The following is a 23,978-nucleotide window of genomic DNA, read 5'->3' as shown; positions in this document are numbered from 1 at the left end:
CAGGACATTGTCTATTATTTAGTAAAGAGGATTATTCCACCTTTTGACTTTTGATGGGAAAACCTTTGCACATCTTTACTAAGTCAGTCCAGCTAATCAAAAGAGAGAGAGAGGCCCTTATAAATCATCCTGTTGAAATGAACAGGTGACCGTATGCTGCCAGCTTTCAACGGCAGGTGAATGAGTGTACTGGACTCACTGGATTTCAATGACAGCTAGCCCAGAGATGCACACAGATACTTTGGAAACTCTCCCCAATTTTATGTGGCTTTCCCTATGGCAGGCAAATTGGAGTGTGCATGGAACATATTTGTCCCTAACCCCCTAAGCTAACAGCTGGAGCCACTGCTGTGCTACCAAATCTTTTGCTGTGTGATATTTCACAACACTAGCTCCTAGTCAGCCTGAATGGTGAGTAATCTGTAAACAGTGCAGGATGGAAATGTTAGGCTGCCACTGGAATATTTGCAATGCTGATTTAAAATAAAAAATAAAATAAATATATATATATATATATATATATATATATATATATATATATATATATATATATATATATATTGATTTCAGGTCACACATCCTCTTCAGTGGGCAACTGTCTGCTTTTCTGCAAGTCTTGCTTTCAGCATTCTTAAAAGGCAAATAAATAACACCAAGAAGCAGATGCACTAAGCATTTTTCTCATAGACACAGAATGAGAGAAAACCCTTAGTATGTCTGGCCCTTGAAGTGTTATTTCTCTGAGTTGCTATTCTGCTGTTTAAATATTAAGTAAACTAAAATTGTCATGAAAACAAGGTGCTAATATTTCCACTGCTGTGCCATGTCCCACTAACATATGAACTTGAAGATCCGACTGAGAGGATGTTGGAGTTGTTTCTGAACAGAGCTTACAGGCTTCATTTGACAAACTGACCCTGATTGGTTCCAGTAGTGCAAGGTGGATTTCTTTATAAAATGGGAGTGACTGAAGGTGCTTTCTAATTGCATGTGAACATGTCTCTGCCCTACTATATATATTTGTATATCCATTCTTTTCAGACCTAGATTTGCTTGTCATTATGCTTCATAACCATATGTTTAGAAATGGGAAATCTTATTGGTCAAAGCATCTATCAAAATGTTAAACACTCACCCACAAAAGTTGTAGTTGCCATATTAGAAGATCAAATCAAAGTTTCTTTTCTTTCTTTTCTTTAGCTATTTTTTCTGATTTTCTTTTTATGACAGGTTTGGGGCATACTCAAGGTTTAACCCTCCTCCAGTATTTTCAACTTACTCTAGTCCATCTTTGTATTTGTATAGCTCAGGAACCATTTGTCACACAATTAGATATAAATTTGGGAGCTGAGATTCAAGGCTTTCAAATTATATGTGACAGTCTGATTGGATTTCAAACAAGCCCAGAGAAATCATCACTGGAAAACTGATCCAGGATAAAAATAAGCATTGAAATGGCACAAACTGCTGTTGCTTATTTGCTTTTTATCTGTGAGCTCAGATTAACCCTGTTTTCTGGTTTAGATTCTAAGTATAAAACCACCTTTAAACCTACAAAACAAGGAGAGTCAAAAAGTAAATACAAAAGTAATCCAGTTGCCAAAATTAGCATCCAATTTGAATTCAAGCTTATTTATAATTCATATTTAGTAGAAAACTTACTGTAACAAACACAGACAATGCAAATAAACAGCTGCAAGTTAGTTTTCGGCACAAATTGCCTGTAATTAATCATTGGTCAGTCATTTTAATATATGGAAAGTATCCCTCTGTTCAATTTTTTAAATTTTTTTTTAAATGCAAGTTAAAAAAGGCAACTTCCCTTAGCAGTTAGCAAGGCAGCAGCAATGCTTGTTCCCAATGCACCTGCCATAATGTTATGTGTTGTTCCAACACTGCATCAGGGGCGCCCAAGGTGATATCTGTGTTTTTCTGAAATGTCAAGAAATATGTTAGAAGCTATTTGCATTGTCTGTGTCTTTGGTACAGTTGGATGCAACCACCTTTGACAATAGTTCTAATGGATGAATGTTATGTATTTATTTTTATTGCATTAAGAACATAAGAAATTGCCATGCTGGGTCAGACCCATCAAGCCCATCATCCTGTTTCCAATAGAGACCAAACTAGGCCACAAGAACCTGGCAATTACCCATACACCAAGAAGATCCCATGCTACTGTTGCAATTAATAGCAGTGTTTGTGTTTGCACTGTTTCGATTTATCATTTATGTACTTTAAGTAGCTGAAATGACATAGTTTTAACTAAAACAAATTGTTTGAAATACAGATTTCAATTAAATGACCATATGGTCATGTAAATAGGTATGGCATGAAGAAAAGGTTCAGATTCTTAAAAATGTTTTGAAAAATAAAACCACTGTACAGCATGCATTCTTAGATTAAAAAAAAAAATATTTATAATTTTACATTTACTGTTTACAAAATATGCACTTATTTAGAAAAAGTAAAGGGGAAAAATAATATAAAACTCAAAATGGCATTCTTTTACACTAAAGTCCTCAATCTATGGGAGATGGATCTTACAAATATCAGAGGATACAGATTATGTAACATTTATACAAAGAAACCAATAAGACAAAATCTGAGAAGCCACAGAATCAAATCAAAATGAAGGATTAGACAGGAAAGCAACAACTAAATTATCATTGCATCTGATATAATCTCAGATGAGGGTAGCATAAGAATGGGAGCATGTTTGTTACTGAGAAAAAAGGTTAATTGTGAAGGTTCAAAAAACATACTTATTTCGGTATTTTACAACACTATTTTACATGGAAATTTAAAGAAAATCTATGTGCCTAGTTGTATAACTTTAGGTAAAAGTAAAAGAAATTGCCTTCTGCATTTGTGTAGATCCTTAGTTTCCTGATTGTGTTTAAAGGAAAGTCTAAATATCCAATCACAATCTGGTTCTATTAAAAAAAAAAAAAAAAGTAAATAAAATACAATTAAAAAAATTAGCTGTTAAAGTTGCCAAAGTAACCAAAAAAAATGTAATTAACATTTAACAGTCGCAGAGAGAACTGTCATAATTTAGTCATTCACCTTACGTGAATCAAAAGTGTGGATGTGTCACATTAATCCTCAATCCAGCAGTTAAACAACATAAAGAGATGCACCAGGCGTTGTTCACCAGGCAGGCAAAGCACATGCACAAAATGGAAACTGTGAAAAAAATTTTTAAAACTGTATTATTGCAATCATAATCTATTTCAGGTCTGCAAAAGAAAAGCTTGCTGTAAGGGACTGATAACTACAAAAGATTTACATGCATATGTCCATTGTATTCCATAGGTAATAATAAACCATCCCCCATCCCCCAAAAACACAATTCTAGAATTGCACGAAACTTAAGAATGCAATACAAAATAACTCCCGGACCTGCATAGCTGTATATCACTTGCTCCTGGGTGGATGGATGACTGTGTGTAGAGAGAAGCGGAGTGGTTGAATGGGGTGAGATATAGATGTGTGTGAGGGGGAAGTATTTTAGCTATTCTAACTTTTTATTTCCCTGTACGTACCCGGATCAATCCAGACTGCTGGGTTTTGCCTCCTTTCCAACAGATGGAGACAGAGAAAAACTTTGAGAGCGCTCTCTCTTAACTTGGTGAGACACCTACTACTCCTCAGTATTTCTCTGTCTCCAGCAGATGGAGGTGGTGCAAAACCTGTGGTTTTGATCCAAGCAGAAATAAATTAGGAAAAAAAAAAAGAAATTTAGCATAGAAATTGGTGGAGTCTCCCAGAGGGTTGGTGAGGTCCAGGTAGGACTATCCCCTCTGGTTGTAGGCATCTTCGGACGAGCAGGAGTTGGAAACCCCGGGCTTTCTACTGTTGTCTGTCGGTGGGGATAGCTGGTGGCCTGGCTTCTTTACCCCTTTATAGCTATCATTTGGGTTTAGCTGTCACCATCTTCAGGGAAGTCCTTCTGTTTTTTGTGATTGTTTCTAAAATTAAAAAAAAAAAAAGTTTCATTTGAAGAAAAAAAAAAAGCAGAGGAGGAATTCCCTGGTTTTTCTTCTTGGCGACAGCAGGTAAGGCAGGGGAATCTCTGCTACGTTTGGGGGGTATTTTTGTAATCGGACCGACGGACAGCTCCCGCGCGGCTTCTCTTCTTCCCCTCAGCCATGCCGCGATCCGGCCGGTGTGATCGCTACGGCGATCGGCTTACCCGAGGTCTGTTGGGGACATGCAGCAGGTGCCTCTCCGGCGGAGGGGAGAGTTCTGGTGCGGCCGCAGCAGCGATTCTCGTGCAGCAGCGATTCTCGCGCAGCGCCGGGAGGCTGCTCGCTGCCCCCGAGGCTCCGGAGGACCCGTTCCCGGTCAGTGTGAGAACGGCAGCCATCTTACATTCTTTTCGCGCCGCGAAGGCCAGGGCGCTGGGGATGGGGACCATCCTCCGGCCCTCTCCCCAGCCGAATTGAGCCCTCTGGGGGCTCCCTTATGCAGATTCTGACTCTTTTTAGAGGGCACTTCAGCGGAACCCCCGCTGTTTTTCCCTCAATTTATTGTTTTGATACACCCAGCCTTTTTGGCTAGTGCAGGGTGCAAGCGGGGGACTTTTCCTTTTCAGGAGTTTACCGCCCCACCGTGCAAGGGTCCTAGGAGGGATGTGTTGCCAATGGTGATGTGGATTCGTCTGGTGCAAGCCCCAGGGTCGCGGCCTTCTCCCAGGGAAACCCGTCTCTGATGATTCATATCAAGGGGAAGGGCCGGTGGCTCCCCTCCCTCCTTTGGATGACCCGGACCCCAGTGCCACAGCAGACCAGGCTCCTCCGGTGGAGGGCGATGACCCGAAAGTGGTCCGGTTGTGCCAGAAAGATGAATTGGCACCTTTAATTCCCCACGTTCTGGCTGAGCTGGGGATCGTGGACCCACCAGTGACTCCAAGTCCGGGAACAGTGGACCCCGTTTTAGCGGGGTTGCGCGGTCCTGCTCAAACTTTTCCGCTACATGACATGCTTCGGCAGATGATTCTCCTGGAGTGAAATTCCCCTGAAACGGGTCTCAAGGTTAACCGGGCTATGAACAAATTGTATCCCTTGCCCGAGGACGTCCTGGAGCTCTTGCGCAGCCCTAAGGGGGGGACACTTCAGTTTCTGCGGTTACGAAAAGGATGACTGTTCCAGTAGCGGGAGTGACGGCTCTGAAGGGTTTGCAGGACCGCAAGCTAGAGGGCTATCTCAAAAGGATTTTTGAGGTCTCGGCACTGGGCATTCGTGCAGCGGTATGCAGCAGCTACATGCTCTGGGCGAGCTTGTGATAGGTCCAACAGTTGCAGAGTGCCAAGGATCGTGAGCCGGCAGAGGTGAAACAGGCTGAGCGTTTGGAGGCAGCGGTCGTGTATGGCTCGGATGCCCTCTATGACCACCTCCGCACGTCCTCGCGTACGATGTTCTCTGCAGTTTCAGCGTGACATCTGTTATGGCTGCAGAATTAGTCTGCGAATATCTCCTCTAAGTCGCAATTGGGGGCTCTTCCCTTTAAGGGCCGGTGGGGGTTCTCGCCTGTCCGCCCGCGCTTTCGGTGTCAGAGGCGTTTTTGCCAGAGTAGGGCTCAGAACTCAGGCTACAGGCAAGCCTTGGGGAGGTTTCAGTTCTGGTCCTCAGCTTATAGTGGCCAGCGCGCTCTCCGGGACAGATCTGGTCCGGCTTCCGCGAGTGGCAAGTCCTCCCAATGAACTAAGGCTGGCCCACTCCGTGGATCTCAGTATAGGGGGACGGCTGTTGCTCTTCCTGCAGGAGTAGGTCCATATCACGTTGGATCTGTGGGTTCTTTCCGTGATAGAGCACGGTTATGTGTTAGAATTTGCTCACCCACTTCGTATCCTGTACCTAGTATCTCCTTGCGGTTCCCCAGCAAAGCAGTTGGCAGTACGCCAGACCCTGACGTGCCTCCAAAGTCTAGGGCTATTGTACCGGTTCCTCCGTCCCCAAGAAGGAAGGAATGTTTCGTCCAATTCTGGACCTAAAGAAGGTCAACGTAGCCCTCAAGGTGCCCCGGTTCCGCATGGAGACACTCCGGTTGGTCATTGCGGCGGTGTGAAAGGGCGAATACCTGGTGTCTCTGAACCTGACTGAGGCCTACCTACTACACATAGGTATTCGGAGTGACCACTAGAAGTTCCTTAGGTTTATGATCCTAGGATAGCATTTTCAATTTTTTGCCCTACCGTTTGGCCTAGCCACGGCGCCAAGGACCTTTACCAAGTGGCTTCTCTGAGAAAGGAGGGAGTGCTCGTGGATCCCTACCTGAACAACTGGCTCATTCAGGCAAAATCTGTGGACCTGTGCTCACGGGCAGTAGACAGGGCCTTGAGCCGCCTACAATCCTTAGGTTGGGTGGTCAACTTCTCCAAGAGCCACCTAGTCCCTTCCCAGGTACTGGAGATTTTGTGGGCCTGTTTCGACACCCAGTTGAGCAAAGTCTTCCTTTCTGGAGAAAGATGAGTCAAGTTGCGTGGTCAGATGCAGTCTCTGATGTGGACTTTGGTGCCCAGAGTTTGGGACTGCTTACAAGTTCTGGGTTCCATGGCTTCAACCTTGGAATTGGTTCCATGGGCTTTCACACATATGAGGCCCTTGCAAGCAGCCTTGTTATCCCATTGGAACCCACTGTCGGAGGAGTTCTAACTTCTGTTACCACTTCCGGAAATTGCCAGGGCCAGCCTCTTGTGGTGGCTAGTGCAGCTGCATTTGGAGTGTGGGGTGGACCTGGAAATCCAACCAATGGATGGTAATGATTACCAATGCCAGCCTTTCCGGCTGGGGAGCAGTCTGTCAGGATCAAGCGGCACAGGGCCAATGGTCTCCGGAGGAGTCATCGTGGTTGATCAACCGCCTCTAGATGCGAGCCGTTCAATTGGCTCTCGAGTTTTTCCTTCCCCTGCTGCATCATCGGGCAGTTCGAGTCCTGTCAGACAATGCGACAACGGTGGTTTATATCAACAAGCAAGGGGGAACAAAAAGTCGTCCCGTATCCCTAGAGATGAACCTACTGATGTCCTGGGCAGAACATCATCTAGACAGATTGGCAGCGTCACACATTGCGGGGACGGCGAATGACCAAGCAGATTTCCTCAGACGTCATCAGCTGGACCCAGGAGAATGGGAGCTCTCCGACTTGATTCGTCTGATCTCTCATCGGTGGGGCACACCTCACGTGGATCTCATGGTGACCTGAGCAAATGCCAAGGCAGTTCCCTTTTTCAGTCACAGGAGAGATCACGGGGCGGAAGGAGTCATTGTTCTGGTAGTTCCCTGGCCGTCCGTGCTCCTTTATGTCTTTCTCCTGTGGCCGCTTGTGGGGAAAAGTCCTAAGGAGGATCGAAGTTCATCCCGGATGTGTCATTCTCATAGCTTCATAGTGGCCGCGCCGTCCGTGGTACGCGGATCTCGTGAACTTGTCTGGATGGACCTCTAAGGTTGACTCATTTACCGAATCTACTATGACAAGGTCCCATATTTTTCGATCAGGCAGCTCGCTTCTGTCTTGCGGCCTGGCTTTTGAAAGGTGCAGGTTGTGAAGAAGGGGATATCAGGAGGAGGTAATCTCTACTGAGGGCTCGGAAGACTTCTACCTCCATGGCCTATGTGTGGGTTTGGAAGATTTTTGAGTTCTGGTGTGAGGCTCGGGAGGAGAACCCTCTGAAGGCCTCAGTTCCCCTGATTCTTTTCTTCAAGATGGGCTTCAGAAGGGTTTGTCCTTTATTTCCCTTAAGGCCCAACTCTCAACTTTGGGATGTCTGTGTGGCCGGATACAGGGTTCTTCTCTAGCAACTCACCCAGATGTTACACGTTTTCTTCATGGAGTAAAACATCTTCGTCCTCCGACTCGACAGCTCTGTCCCTCCTGGAATTTGAACTTGGTTCTCAGGGCTCTGTGTGAAACACCGTTCGAGCCCATTAAGAGAGCTACCTTGAAGGACCTCACGTTGAAGGTGGTATTTCTGGTGGCCATTTGTTCAGCCAGGAGAGTTTCTGAGCTTCAGGCTTTATCCTGTAGGGAGCCTTTCCTGCGTTTTTCAGACTTTGGAGTTTCAATTCGGGCAGTTCCATCTTTTTTGCCAAAGGTGGTTTCAGCTTTTCACCTGAATCAGTCGGTGAAACTTCCGGCCTTTATGGATGTGGAGTTGTCGGATCCTTATTCTAGAGAATTGAAGCATCTGGATGTCAAACGGGCTTTATTGCACTATTTGGAGTCTACATCTGTTTGTCTTATGGCATGGCCCGAAGAAGGGACAAAAAGCATCTAAGACTACTATTGCTCGTTGGTTAAAGGAAGCGATAACTTCAGCTTATATCTGCCAAGGTCACTCAGTTCCAGAAGGACTGAAAGCTCATTCTACGCGAGCACAGGCGGCCTCTTGGGTGGAATGCCAGATGGTCTCTCCACAAGAAATCTGCAGAGCAGCTACCTGGAAAACCTTACACACGTTTGCTCGACACTACTGTTTGGATGTCCAACAGGCGGAAGTCAGCAGTTTTGGTGCCAGTGTTGTTCGAGCGGGACTTTCACAATCCCACCCCGTTTAGAAGTAACTTGGGTACATCCCAGCAGTCTGGACTTATCCTGGTACCTACAAGGAAAGGAAAATTGGTTCTTACCTGCTAATTTTCGTTCCTGTAGTTCCACGGATCAGTCCAGACTCCCGCCCGTTGAAGGTTGTTGGGGGCAGAGGAAGAGTCCGCTCGAACTTGTGTATGTCTGTTATGGTCTTTCCTGAAGAATGGTGTAGACTTGTCCTATTTGGCCCTCATTTGTTTAAGGCTGATTTTGTTTGGTCTATTTTTAAAGTTCTGTGTTTTCACCCTCTGCTTGTTAAGGGGCTAAAAGTTAGGTTAAATAATGAATGTTTTGAAATATAAAGTTCTTTCTGCTTGGGTATGAGTAAATACGGAGGAGTAGCAGGTGTCTCACCAGGTTAAGAGAGGGCACTCTCAAAGTTTTTCTTTGTCTCCATCTGCTGGAAGGAAGGCAAAACCCAGCAGTCTGGACTGATCCGTGGTACTACAGGAATGAAAATTAGCAGGTAAGAACCATTTTCCTTTTTGCCTGGTAGTTTCTTCTTTCTCCGCCTTCTAGCTGAGTTGGAACTAGTGTCATCATAAGCTTTAATTTGCAGCTACCTCGGGATTTTCCACTATTTTAATAGACTATCCCACACTTATTTTTTTGTTTAAATATTTGTATTGATTTTTCAATCAAGATAAACACCAAACAGTTTGCAATCCACTCTTTTTTTATTTTTAGATACATCCCAGGGAAAAGAAGACTTTTTCAGCTCTACAAAATATAGTTTTGAGTTGCTTTTCTCCAAATAGTCTGTAGTCTTTGCAAATCTTTTATTTAAACCGCTCCATTTTCTTCACCTAATCTCCCTTTTACACATCTTTACACCTGATTTCTTATATTTTAGGGAATTTTAAATTTATCTGCCAGCCATTTATAAAAGAAAATTGTGCCCTGTTGTATCCTGTGCAGTAATGCGAAAGTAAATATTACACACATTAAAACTTTCCCTTTGCCAAATTAAATATTTTGTGCTATTTTTGTATATTCTTTTACAACTCTCCCACGATTCCTTTGCACTTTTGAGAGTAGCAATGTTAACAGATTTTGCAGTAACTACACGCAGTGTGTAAACCAATCAAATCCTGTTCCTTTGGAAAGTATTTTGTGACACCAATTTTAAACATGATTGCTGCCAGGGGTTGCAAGGGATTTGCAGGGAAACAGTTTAAAAAGAAATGTAAAACAGAATGACAGAAGGACTTTTTAAAATTAATTCAGGGTGTTTTGCTGTTTGTAGTTTGTATTTTTTAAATATTGTACATTATCCAGAGAACACAACTTCCATAATCCTTTAAAAAGCTAGTTTGAGATCCAAACAATGTTCAGTAAGTCTGAATTCTTGCTGTCACAGTAACATAGATTTATTCTGCTTGGCTGAGGTATCTTAAATATAGTTTATGATATCTTAGGCTTGATCTTCATTGTTAGTATTCCATTTACCTGATTGGTATTAGCAGAACAGTTTGTGTGTGTGTGCATGGGGGAAATCTTCATTCACCCATACCAGAGCCACCTCTATAGCGCCACCTTTTTGTATTATAACATAATTTGTGAACTGATTTTAAATAAAACTGAGCATGTGTTGTTGCTTTTATCGTTATTGCAATACATGGCGTATTGGCTTGATTGGTATTTTCTGGTTTGTGTTGATTTGCTGACACGGGGAGTGAAACTGATTGAACACGGAGTGATAATTGGAACCAATGAATAAGGAAGCCTTGAGTTCCCCAAGTGTCTGCAGTAAGACAGATATAATTTTTCAGGGATACATGGAATGAGTGTCGCCACTAGAAAAACTGAGCAAGATTTTAACAGCACATTCACATTAAATAACATTTTTAGAACAACCATTTTATATCATTGAAAACCGAGGGATAGATTGATTTTTGGAGATGTGGCCTATGCAGCAGTCAGATCTTCACTAAATGGTTGTGAGAACTCATCCATCCAGTCGTGGAACTGGTTTTATAACTGCATGTGTGTGTTTGTGAAGTAATGATTTTTTTTTTTTCAATAATTGAAGTGGATGGGATGGAATTGGAGGAAAAGATGACATTAATGTTAAGCATGGTTTATGTTGCAGGGGAGCAAGATACAGACAAGAGTTGGATTATTAATGTTGCTGTGTACCTGGTTGAACAATTGCCCCATTGCTGTCACCCACTTTCTTCACAATCCAGCAAATGTGCCATTTGTATCCTTTTTAAAGTTTGATAAATAATCCAAGAACATGGGCAATAAAATTACAGGGTGGAAACTGAGGCAAGAAAGTGCATTGATTTTGATATCAGTTTTCATCAGAATATTACATATGAGGAGATAACATAGAATAGCATGAGCGTCTTGAAGTTGATGGTCATTCATTATTTTTATTTAGAATTTTGGTTTAGTTGCTATGACCCACCCAATAGAGATCTGATGGTCAAGTTGCGAATCTTCATGGTCAAGTTTTGTTATTGTATTCGCTTTAAATTTATAATATAAACTGTGCCTGTTGTGTACCATGCCTTATTTCAAGAGTACACACTAGAAATAATAATGCTTCCAATCAATTAAAAAAGTCACTGCTAAGCTGTCATTTTTTAAAATCCTCCAAGCAGAATGTTTCCCATACATCCAAGGAGATGTTTTTTTGTTCTCCATGGCCTCACAGTGACCACTCTATGCCAAAGGGAAGAGAACCTCCTCAGATAGCAGACACCAAAGAAGCCCCCAAATTGACTGGAGCAAAGGCACTACTATCAGCCTTAGGCTATCTTCCAAAGCCTGGGCTAGATGTATGTGTACAGTTGTCACTGCCCGCTTCTCCATCGATAACACTGCTGGTGCCTTCATCTGTGAAGCCTTCACTTTCTCAACATTCTGTATCAACAGCATCCCAGATGCAGGAGAGCTAGTTGACAGTTTGGTTTTTGTTTTTTTTTTTTGGGGGGGGGTGGGGGGTTATACCTGAGCTCAATGTCATCCCAAGATCAAAGGAAACCCCGCTCTGCTTGGCACATCATCTCCCTGCATGCACTGATCGCAACAAGTCAAATGTTGTTCATTTGGGTCCCGAACTACATTACCTAGATGAATCTGTGGCTTCTATTTCCCTTAGGCTTGCCCATCTTAAATAAGAAAAAAACAATTCAGTAAAAAATAAGTAGAAGCTGTCCTGAGCCCTATTCAGACATGACAGTCACCTTGACTCCTCACGTGCCTGCATGTCCTGTAGCATGCACTATTGGGAGCATGTTTTTTTTAGAGAGACCATGGTGATTTCCAAATATTAAAATAGAGCCTAAAAATTACAATCAGCAATTCTAATTGCTCACCCCATCAGTAATCTAGTTATCATAGCTAATAACCCTGCAAATCAACGTTAAAATTACACAGATCCAGACTGTATTGGAGATTGTAATTTTACCCAGATACCCTGAGCTGCTTTTATCACAATCTAATAATTTTCTACAGATGAATGTCCTGACAATAGAAGAGATCTGCAGTCATGAACTGAGATATGTTTCTATTAAAATATTGCAATTGATGTTAATAAGCTGGTCCCATATTTTCCCTTGAAAATATGGGTATATGCATGTAAATTTTCTTTTGTGGTCAGAATAGTGATCATCCTGATGTGGCATGAGCCACACAATTTAGAAGAAAGATGTTTCTAGAAAAGAAAGCAAATTTTAGAATTGGGTGCCACTTTTTTTTTTTTTTTTAATTTCCATGCAGGTGTTTTCTTTTCAAGGGAACAGGTCTATATTCTTAGACCCATCTCAGCTGGAACATTTCATGCAGATGTTTAAATGTATTAGACTAAGGAATTTCACTTCCTGCTTATTCAGTTTTATTGTAAACCGGTTTGATATGCATTTTATACAGGAAAATCGGTATAGAAAAACTATAAATAAATAAATAAATAAATGATAAAGTATCATTATTATTTTATTGTTGTGTGTTTGGTCGGGTTAAGAGTTTTGTTAGGATTCATGGTACATTGTAGGTCCATGTGACTATATCTGTTGTTTTAGGAATTTTCTTTTTTCTTGTCTCTTCTCTCTTTGTGAGTTTGTCACAATCTTGTAAATGTGCTTTTCTCAAGTTTTGTGGGTTTTTTTTTTTATAGCTAGCTTGTAAATTTCATTAAATCTGATTTAAAAAAAAGATTAAAAAGACATGTAGATGCACTATGAGCTATTAGTATGTGCTGTTTTCATGTCTGTATATTCTCCCTTCCTCTCAGACCTATGGGGGAAGCACAGTAATCTATAAGATGTTTCACCCTAAGTATCTTCTCCCACATTCCCATTTATGTTGGTGATTGATTGGAAGGACACTTAGTCCAGAGAGCAACTCCCTATCTACCTGGAATGTTGTCATTAAGAACATATGCACAAGCAGAAAAAAAAAACCCAGTGTAAACAGCCAATCCAAACATAAAACCAGGTATAAGAGGGCTGGAATAAATTAGCTTGTCCAGTTTCTTGTTGTTCAAATAAATGAATTTATTCAGTTAATACATGCAGACTTGCATCTTGATTACAAAGATAAAGCTAGCAGTCCCCTGTCATGGGCCATGTTTCTGGAAACAGTGTCAGAGGGGACCAATTCTAGAATAGAAAAATTAAACTAAGTCACAGCGATGGTCAAGTGAAGGCATAATATAAAAACATGTAAAAATTGTAATAAATATAAATAAAAACAATGTTGGAGTACCTTATATGATACAGACCCCAATCTCTCCTTAACTGTGTAGTTTCAAAGACAAAGGAATAGTATATCTAATGGTACTTCTGGGAAGATTATTTAAATAAATCTAAAAGAGTGCAAGAACATAAGAATTGCCATACTGGTTCAGACCAAGGGTCCATGAAGCCTGGTATTCTCTTTCCAACAGTAGCCAATCCAGGTCACAAGTACCACTACAAGATCCCATGTTACTGGTGCCCAGGGATAAGTAGTGGCTTTCCCCAAATTTACTTGGTTAGTAACAGTTTGACTTCTCTTCCAGAAACAATTTTTAAACCAAGCTATTCTAACGGCTTTTACCTCATCCTCTGATGACGAATTCCAGAGCTTAATTGTGCATTGAGTGAAAAAACAATTTTCTCTGATTTGTTTTAAATGTGCTGCTTACTAACTTCATGGAGTGTCCCCTAGTCTTTGTATTTTTTTGAAAGAGTAAATAACCGATTCACATTTACTTGTTCTATTCTACTCATACTTTTATAGACCTCTATCATATTCCCCTCAGTGGTCTCTTCTCCAAGTTGAACAGCACTAATTTCTTTAGCCTTCCTCATAGGGAGCTGTTCCATTCCCTTTATCATTGTCAGCATGACCAACAGAGTGACCAACACACAAATGCTAAGTAATTTATATATATATATATTGGATTTTGTGATATGCCTAGCAGTCATGTGCTTCTGTTTCCTGCTCTACAACATTCCCCCTCCCAGCTTCATAGAGCCTTCCTCACTGCAAGATATTCATAATAGATTATAGCACCAACAGCAGAGATGGGTGGGTAATAACGTTGTAAAATACAGCATGTAATCTTACAGGGGTAGGTGACACCAAGTAAACAGAATGCTAAGGAGGCCCTGTTACTTCCCTCTTTCCCAACCATCTACCTCTCTGTCTCTCACCCTTTACCCCCTCCTGGGCCCTAATCTGTTCTTTTCTGGCTCTTCCTTCCCCTGCCTGACTCTCCTTTCGATTCCTAATGCAGGGACTGTGAAAACACTGTGCTCTTCACTCCCAGAACAGTTTCTATCCATGCTAGCAGCAAGCATGTGTGCAGACTGAGGAGGAGGCTGAGCCTTCAAGAGGACAGTGAGTGCTGCACATTTGCTGTTCCCATGCTGCTGCTAGCTACATTCATGTTGCATCTCTTCAGCTCTTTGCAGCAGTCTTGTGAGCTGGAAGGACTCTGCTGACTGCATACTTGCTCTGTCCTTTATGGTAGCCAACTTATGCTCCTTCACTCTGCATACCTTTGAATTTCTTGTGTGCTCCCAGTTTGAGAAATACGGATATAAACAAACCTGTGATGATCATGAAAGCTTACTGTTTGATCTCAAATTAGACCTGTGGTATATTATTTTAAATCTTTATTGGATGTCATGAGAAAAGAACGTGGAAAATTTTTTTAAAATACATCTATACAGATCCCAGATTTTTATTTAGTGTATTTATCTTACACCTTTTCATTGTAGCTCAAAGTAAGTTACCAGTAGGTAAGAGTTGTTGGTGAGGAGCCCTTAATTACTTTGAAAAACATTTTGGTAGAGCAATTCGGATTCTCCCTGGAACAAACGCCTGTAATTAACAATTGCTATTTTCTCCCAGTAAGAAGGGATTTACCAGGTACAGAGTTGTTTCAGGGTGACCTCTCTAATTTTCTAGAGGACTCCTCAAATAATGTAATAAGTTGGGGTACGCTACTGGTATCTTTTTATTCTACAGCTGATGTTAATGTAGTAATGAAAAAATACTTTAACAAATTTCCAATTTCCTATCTTCAAAAACCAATAAAAGTTTTTCCAGATTTAGCTTTTTCCACCCAATCAAGACGAAAAGCCTTTTTGGCCTATCGTCAGGATGTAATATCATTAGGATTTTCATTCCAACTACGATTTCCCTGTAAGTGTATTGTAAAAAGACAGGATGATATATTTATCTTTTTTGTTCCCGACCAATTAAAGACATTTCTAAATCAGATGAGACAGTCTACTTCTACCCCAGCTGCCAGTTAAGAAAAGAAGGTTCAGGATATGCTAATTGTGTATTAAAATATATTTCTGATAATTTTCTCCCATATTAGAACTAAACTCCCTCCATCTGTTTGATAAAAAGAATGAAAAGGTTAACAAATTTTATCTTATTTTCTTTTTCTTAATTAATATCTTATATGTCTATTTGTTAATTATTCATTGATATTTCAATTATGCAATTCTTGTTTGAATGTATAATAAAAATTGATAAATAAAGAATTTAAAAAAAAAACATCTATACAGATCCCAGATTTTTATTTAGTGTATTTATCTTATACCTTTTCATTGTAGCTCAAAGCAAGTTACCAGTAGGTAATACAGTAGGTATTTTCCCTGTCCCCATTGTGCTCGCAATCTAAGTTTATACCTAAGGCAATGGAGGGTGAAGTGACTTGCTCAAGGTCACAAGGAGCAGCAGTGGGATTTGAACCCTGTTTTCCCTGGTTCTCAGCCCTGCTGCTCTAACCACTGGGCACATGACTGAAATTGCCAAAAGATTGTAAGTACTTCCAAGTCCCTTGTGGCCCAGGGAATGGACAGCTAATGGATAAAACTAGGGCAATTTTAGAAACCAAATAATATGCTGAAAATGTATGTACAAAATATATCCAGTACCACTAAAATTGTTCACAATGGTTGATCTAAGAGTAGCCTGTGTCAGTGATGCAAACCAGGAGGTACATCATTTGGCCTCGTGAACGAGAACTGCAGTATATTTCAGTAGTTTTGTTCAGCTGTGATAAAGCAAGCGAACTTCATGTGAATTATGGGATTTGTACTGTGCTTGCATGCATGTGCACAACTTGCTGTAAAAACTGAAAAATTTGGAAATAGTGTAATTTTTTATATACACAAAACAATTCTTATAGTTGCTGCTTGAAATTTGAATACCATTTCTTGAGTATTTATGAAAAATGTTACTGTCTTGTTTGTAATTGCACATTTTCTGCAGCAATAGAATTATCTCCTAACCCTCCCCCTCAAAAATAAATCAAACTTGATGATCCAACAGTCAAATCTCCCATCTCATAAGCATGACGCCAGAGTTTGGTTAACAGAGAATACAGTCTTAAGTAATACCATCAGACCGTAAGGAGTAAGAGTGAGCCAGGTCCTGTAACAGTGACATCTGATTTGACCAAAGAGCAGTTTTGGATGTAGTTTTGTAGTGAGTAACATCCTGCCTCTCCTGATTTCTGCAGTCCTTTGCTTATATAGAGTTGGGAATTTGAGGAGCAAAACCCAGAAAATAAGACTGAAATCATACATAATTGTCCTCAGTTTCCCAGACGAGGAAAACTAAAGAGCTTTCAGGGGAGGCTAAACTGGACAAGTTTCAATGACTTCTGGGGATTTTGATTTCACAAAGGGTTTTCTCCCATGTTGTGTCTATGGGAAAAGACCTTGATGAATCAGGGCCCCTGGTGTTTTCTGTAAAGACTATGATCACGAGTTGGCACTCCCTTAAGTACAGGAGCAAAACATAAGAGGAAATGAATTGTTATATTTTAAAGGTAAAGCCATAGTTTGTGTTTTGTCTACTAAGTATTTAAAATTTCTTAACAAGAGTTTCAGCTTACAGGACAAATATCGGAAAATCTTGGGGAAGAAGAACAGTTAGTCCAAGGCCTGTGTGCACTTTTGTTGGGCATTTGCATTTACAACAACGATAATTCACTTGAAAACAATACCAAGTAAGAATGATGCACTGTATGCAGTGAAACACTTTCAATACAGTGACACAAATGGATAAGTATTAATGTCACACAAACTGATTCTCAAAGCAGTGCGAAAATAAAATAAATAAAATAATCACCTGTATGTATTAAAAAAAAATGTCTTAATAATGACTTTATTTCCCAGAATTAATCTTAAAGGGGATAATTTTGTGAAAGCCCATAGATTGAATTTAATTTAGTATTTTATTCCACCTTTGGCGCCTGGGCTTTCCACCAGTTTTCAAAGGGAAAGTTTACACATACTTTCCTTATGAAACTTCTCCCACTGTAACTCTTCACACATTTACTCCTGCTAATGGGTGCACACTTTGTTTTTTGGGAAAAAATTTCCGCAATTACTTTTAAAATTGCAAAAGTGTGTCAGTAATTCCAAATCTCACCCCTGACCCCACCCACAGGAACACCGCAAACAGAAAAGTTAGGACAGACAGACACTTGCCCTGATCTCAAAAGGCGAATCTTTTTCCTTTAAAAACAGTTACTTAGAAGTCCTCTTCAGGAAAGGCAAGTAAATCCCTTGTATACCACTTTTTAGGTTTGCCCCTTTTTCTAATCACATAATACATATGTTTTCTGTTCATAGGGGTTCTGTGATGCTTTCTTTTTGAGCAGTTGAACCTTATCTGAGTCTATACTTTAACATATAGTGCTACCTCCTTCTCTGGAACAACTTACTCTGTCATGTCTATACAATTTCTATGCAAGTATTAGGGTATTCCAATGATTGTTAATCCTCCCTCCTATTATATCCATATCTAAAAACCAGGCATTTTAGCTCACTCGTTTTTCAAGTTTTGAGCATTTGCATTTTGTCCAGTGACTGAGTTTTGTGTGTCCAGCTTAACTGGGACTCTGATTTATCTGAACTTCTCATGGCTGCATTCTATCCTATCCTCTGTAAATGGTGATAGGGTTATTGTCTCTGTGTGTTGGCTTTCCCCTAAAATCTGTATTTTATAAATTCATATATTACATTTTGAATTTTGTATGCCAACAGACTGATTCATTTTTGTTTAGTTAGAGCCTTTCTTTCTCGTGTACATTTCCTATAAGATAAAAATTTCCCCAGTTCCTGATGAACTTTAACCTAAATTAAACTTTCTCCATATACTATTGCCTCACCTATTCATTGAAGCTTTACAATACTGCCTATCTTACTGGCTCTGCTCGAGTTGCTGAAAGTATTTCAGCAAATGCTATTGTGGAGTATTTGAATTTTAAAATTCTACCTAACAATTTAAATTTGCTGCTAGGACCTCCCTAACTTAACAATGTCATTGGTGCTGATATGGTCATAACCACTAACTTCTCTCCAGCACTTTTCAGGAGACTATATGTATTGTGTGGTCTGCTACCTTTTGATTCTGGCAAACTAAGGGGTAGATTTTAAAATATACGTGCGTGCGCACATGGACGCACCAGTTTTATGACATGCACATGCTGGCACGCGCATGTTATAAAATCTGTTGGCTGCGCGCACGTGCGCTCTGGATTTTATAATTAGTGCGCAATTCGCAGGCGGCGTACATGGGGGTGGGGGGGATTTTAGCGAATTTCACACGGCAGTTCCCTCCCAGACACTCCAATTAAGGAGCGGACTGGGAGGGAACTTCACTAAATCCCTGCCTAACTTTTTCCCCTTCCCCTCTCCTCCCCACCCCCTAAACCTAACCTACCTTTCACCATTTTTTAAAAAATTTTCTTACTTACTGATCCTCGGGAGGAGAAGTAAGTTATGCGCGCCGGTCAGCACTTCCCCAGGACAGCGGGTAATGGCTGCTGTTCTGGCTGGCCTCCTTCCCTCTCCGGCCAGACCACACCTTTTGCCCTGCTCCCCTTTTTTTTTTTTTTTTTTAGGGATTGGCACTTGTATGCGAATCGCCACTTACGCGCGTGGCCGGACCCTTTTGAAAATGCGCACAGCACACACAGGGCCTGGCCATGTGCATAAGTGGCAATTTTTATGCGCGCCAGGCTTTTAAAATCCGGCCTTAAGTCACCAAGCATTCCCTATATCTTGAGAACCTTTTTGTAGAGGGGCACAGCTGTGTTTGGACAGAAGTTTGGTATGGCGTGTGTGAGGTATATGGAGCTGGTGTTGACGGTTAAGATCATATTTCCCTGGGATTTTCCCACTTCTATCAAGCCACAGCAGTTCCAAGCATGCCTATTAGCCACAGGCGAGACTGGGCTTGCTACAGACCAGTGCAACGCCACACCATGGAAGGGTGTGAGCATCACTGTGCAATGCTTCAAGATGTTCTGAAAAGTGAGAGTTCAAATGTCTTCAAATCCGGAACTCTGGTGGAAATGTATAGCGCAAAACACAAGGCTATATAGCAGCCTGTATTACGCAACATATTATGAATGAAGTTAGAGTGAGTTCTCCTGTTTTACCACGTATCATAAACACTTAGAGTAAATTTTACACTTTTAAGGTGTATTGTCTAGTTCGCTGACCAGTAGTTTTGCTTGGGGCAATTTCTGCGCGCAGCAGGTTGGAGCGTGTAGTTTCATGCCATTATGTCCAATCGCCACAACATCTCTCTTTATTTGCTGTGATCCATTGTATGGAGGAAGATGGGACCGAATGGCTAATGACACATTTTTTGACTAGATTAGTTATCTTTAGAGTTTCATCATCACAGCTGATAATACACAAACTTTATCAATGTTTCCTTTCCTTATAGAGAGAAACTGAAACAACTGATAGAGAAGAGGATTGGAAAAGAAAACTTCACAGAGAAACTGGGCTTCATTCCCAAGCATGAGCTGTATTCCAAAGCAGCTCAGAAACCTCAGCCAAGCTTTTCCAGCCCAGAACACATGGTGTTTGACCACGAGTTCACCAAACTGGTAAAAGAATTGGAGGGTGAGGAAATGTCCTCTCTTTCTGTATTTCAGGGTTCTAGACTCTCAGAAGTTTAGGGAAGAAAGAACATGCCACTTGGCCCTTCAGATGTTATATGTGACACATAGCAGTGGCATGTGAAATTAAAGCTCTGTTTTTAGAGTTAACATGAATGGCATCCGGATAAAGGTAAACATTCCCCGTAGTCTTTTTAGTCCCTGCTTTTTCTGATATACTTGAATTAGTTAAATTTCAGATTTTATGTTTCCTTCTCTCCCCCCCCCCCCCCCCCACCTTTGACATTGCCATTTCTAAAATGTTCGATGCCATTTTCTTTCTAGCATACCTGGAGCTCTTACTCATTTTCATGTTGTTTTGAAACAAGCTTTGCTACTGCTATGGGAGTGTGCTGGCAATGACCCTCAATTAGGGGAAGGAAATTAGCATCAATTTTGTTGAATAAGTCCTTGATTAAAGATTGTTCTTTCATGCTACTGAAACTTTCAGTGTTAAAACCATAGTTCTTGTCTGGCCATAGTTTGGTTACACTGCCGTACCTCCACAACATCACTGTTAACCCGCGATTGGACGCGCGTTTTCGACGCGCTAGCTTTACCCCTTATTCAGTAAGGGGTAATAGCGTGTCGAAAACGCGCGCCCAATCCCCCTGAACCTAATAGCGCCCGCAACATGCAAATGCATGTTGATGACCCTATTAGGTATTCCCGCGCGATACAGTAAGTAAAATGTGCAGCCAAGCCGCACATTTTACTTTTAAGAAATTAGCGCCTACCCAAAGGTAGGTTTTAATTTCTGCCGGCGCCAGGGAAGTGCACAGAAAAGCAGTAAAAACTGCTTTTTTGTGCACCCTCCGACTTAATATCATGGCGATATTGTCGGAGGCCCCAAAAGTAAAAAAAAAAAAAAAAAAATTAAAATGGACTCGCGGGTTGAAAACCGGACACTCAATTTTGCCGGTATCCGGTTTCCGAACCTGTGGCTGTCAGCGGGTTTGAGAACCTACGCTGGCAAAATTGAGCGTTTGCTGTCAAACTCGCTGACAGCCACCGCTCCTGTCCAAAAAGAGGCACTAGGGACGCGCTAGTGTCCCTAGCGCCTCTTTTTGCCGCGGGCCCTAATTTAAATAAATTTACTGTATCGCGTGCACAGGAGAGTGGCCTCTCACCCACTCTCCCGTGACTTTTACTGTATCGGCCCGTTAGGGAGGTAGTAAAAACAACCAGACAACATTTTAAGTTGGTAGAAACACTATAATTGAAATGTCATAATTTTACATAAACAAAATACCTATAAGGATTGCCAAAATGTTATTTCTTCTGCTTTTTGTATTTCTTATTTTATGTATATTTTCGCTCAGAAAGTGTTTTGAAACATGTACTCATTTAACATGCAAACAGAGGATAGTAGACACCTTCAGTAGGTTATATGGTGGCTTTACATTACTTGAGCTTTAGCTACACGAGAACTACACTTCAGATGCACACTTAGAATGTCTTATTTACCCTGTGATTTTTTTTTAAAGTAGTTTTTAAGATGCTACGTATGCTGAATCTTTATCATAATCACCAACTTTGTGTGTTACTATATTTGTAATCCACAGTCCTTATTTATAACAAGTCACAGATAAAGGACCTCTTGATCCATTGTCTACTCATTTGTGCATGCATATAATACTTCCAGAGAATCCTACATGATCTGTGGTCTTCTCCTTCCCTCCCTTCCCACTAAGGTCCTTTGAATCTGTTCTGAGCATGCTTGTCTCTTGCCACCTCTTTTGGAAATCTGTTCTGAGTATCCACCATCCTGTTGATAGAAAAGTATTTTCTTGTATTCCTTTTGAGCTTCCCATCTTTCAACTTCACTTGGTCTTGAGCAGGATAAATGAGAAATACCACCTGTGTTCCTGCCTCTTTCACCTGTTCTACTACTGCCATGTAGTTCATTTTGATCTGCTCCAGGTCATACCTGGCGGATTAGATCCTGATGAATTTCAGCATCTTTTCCATGGTGTCTCTGATTTGGGATCCTAGCAGACAGCAAGTCTGGTCAGCAGATGGGTCCTTCTGTTTCATTTAGTAGGGAGTCACAAACAGCAACCACCATCCTCTTCAGGCTAGTCTCTTGAAGTGCTCTGCTTCCCTTCTTCTGTGTTTGAAGTATGATCCTTCTCTCTTAATTGTAGGGTTGTCAGTTTTGTAACTAATTTAATGGAACTCTGTGATTTGCTAGATCTGATTATTTTCCAGCTTCTCTTCATTTGGGAACTAGCTTCTTTATTCTCTGCATCCTCTGTCATCTTCTCTAGCAACCATTTCATAATAGAATTGGAGATGAATATGCTAGTGATGAGTTCTTCATCTTCCTGGATACACCTCAGGCTGACCACCATATCCTGCAGATCTTACTGTTCCATGAGGGAATGCACAAGCTTACATTTCCCTGTACGTACCCAGATCAGTCCAGACTCCTGGGTTTTGCCTCCCTTCCAGCAGATGGAGACAGAGAAGATTTCTCAGGCATCGCCTTATAACCCGGTGTGCCACCTGCAACTCCTCAGTATTTCTCTGTCTCCAGCAGATGGAGTAGGTGCTGAACCCAAGAAAAAAAAGATGGAGTAGGTTCTGAACCCAAGAAAAAAAAAAGAAGAAAAAGATAAAGGAAGCTGATTTTATCCTCCCAGAGGGTTGTTAGGTCCTGGTGGACCATCTCCCTTGGTAGAAGGTCAGGACGAGCTGGGGTTGGGAACCCCAAAAGTGCTCTGCTGGACACTGGGGGTGACAGCTGATAGTCCAGCTCCCTCCCCTCTAGTGAGGATCCTGAGCAGCTTCTGCTACCTTTCTTCTCAGGGAAGTATTTCTTTCCTTTTTTAATAAAGTTTAAAAAAAAAAAAAAAAAGGAAGAGGAAAATATTTTGTAGTTGAGAGGGGTGAAAGCGTGTTGGCTTGCGATCTGAATCCTTCTGTAGGAGCAGAGGAGTGCGTGTTGGTTTTTTGTAAGTTTCTCAGTTTGCTCGTGGCTCGCTGCTCCGTGCCAGCCATGAGTTCTCATTCAGCCTGAGCTATACTCTGCACAAGCCGCTGCTCGCTTTGTGGAGAGTGGCTCCTGAGTATCTCGAAAACAGACCGTTGTTCCCGGTGGCTCTGTCAAAGTGGCGCGGTCCCGGTTGGGTGCTGGCTGCTTTGGAGGAGGAGGCCGATCCATTCCCTCTCAGCTTGGGAACGGCAGCCATCTTGAAAACTTTTAAAGCTGATGCAGAGACATTGGCAGAGGAGGGGATCTCCCACCAGCATTGTCCCCTGCCGATTTGAGCCCCAATGAGGCCCGGGGGCTCTTGGGAGATCAGTTTGGGGAGGAGCCTGAATCCCTGGAAGGTGATTTGGATGACCCTGTTCATTTTTCCCCTGATTTTGTGCTTTTGTTGCATCAGGCATATTTGGCCAGCAAGCACAAGAGGGCCTCTGCTGGACATACACTGAGTAAAGGGCCACCTATGAATGTGCACAGGCAGTCGGCAACACCGAGGCCATGAGAATCCAGAGAGTGCAGGGTCTAGTGCTAACATTGTGGCACAGAGGACTTTTCCTCGGAGGAGTCTGACCTTTCCTCGGTAGATTCTGATGGGTGATGGTTCTCCTGGCGTCCCTCCTCCTGGAGATAGTTTGGATCAAAAGGAGGAGCCCAGGAAGATTCCTTCTGTGGAGGGGGATGATCCGAAGGTGGTGCATTTATTTCAGTGAGAAGAGTTGGTTCCTTTGATCCCTCATGTCTTAGCGGAGTTAGGTATCGTGGATCCGCAGTACGAGCTAAACCAGGACACAGTAGATCCGGTCATGGCGGGCTTGTGGGGTCCAGCTAAGACTTTCCCCTTCCACAGCATGGTTAAACAGTTGATGGTCAGGGAGTGGGATACTCCTGAGACAGGGCTCAAGATCAGCAGAGTCATGGATAAACTTTATCCCTTGCCTGAGGAGACTCTGGAACTATTGAAGATACCTAAGGTGA

The 23,978-nt window shown here is 41.7% G+C and overlaps 1 protein-coding gene across 5 annotated transcripts in view; it reads left to right on the top strand.

Moving 5' to 3' along the window:
* USO1 (USO1 vesicle transport factor) overlaps positions 1-23,978 on the top strand; it is a 232,084-nt gene that overhangs the window by 136,682 nt on the left and 71,424 nt on the right. For all 5 annotated transcript variants that reach the window (XM_029598247.1, XM_029598222.1, XM_029598211.1 and 2 more), the window contains 3 exons: positions 10,685-10,795; positions 16,941-17,059; positions 19,795-19,976. In XM_029598247.1, the coding sequence (XP_029454107.1) occupies positions 10,685-10,795; positions 16,941-17,059; positions 19,795-19,976 (412 nt within the window). The remainder of the gene's footprint in view (positions 1-10,684; positions 10,796-16,940; positions 17,060-19,794; positions 19,977-23,978) is intronic.

This window comes from Rhinatrema bivittatum, chromosome 1, assembly GCF_901001135.1.
Source record: "Rhinatrema bivittatum chromosome 1, aRhiBiv1.1, whole genome shotgun sequence".
Lineage (NCBI taxonomy): Eukaryota > Metazoa > Chordata > Amphibia > Gymnophiona > Rhinatrematidae > Rhinatrema > Rhinatrema bivittatum.
The sequence above is the reverse complement of the archived record's forward strand: the minus strand, read 5'-3'. Positions and strand labels throughout refer to the sequence as shown.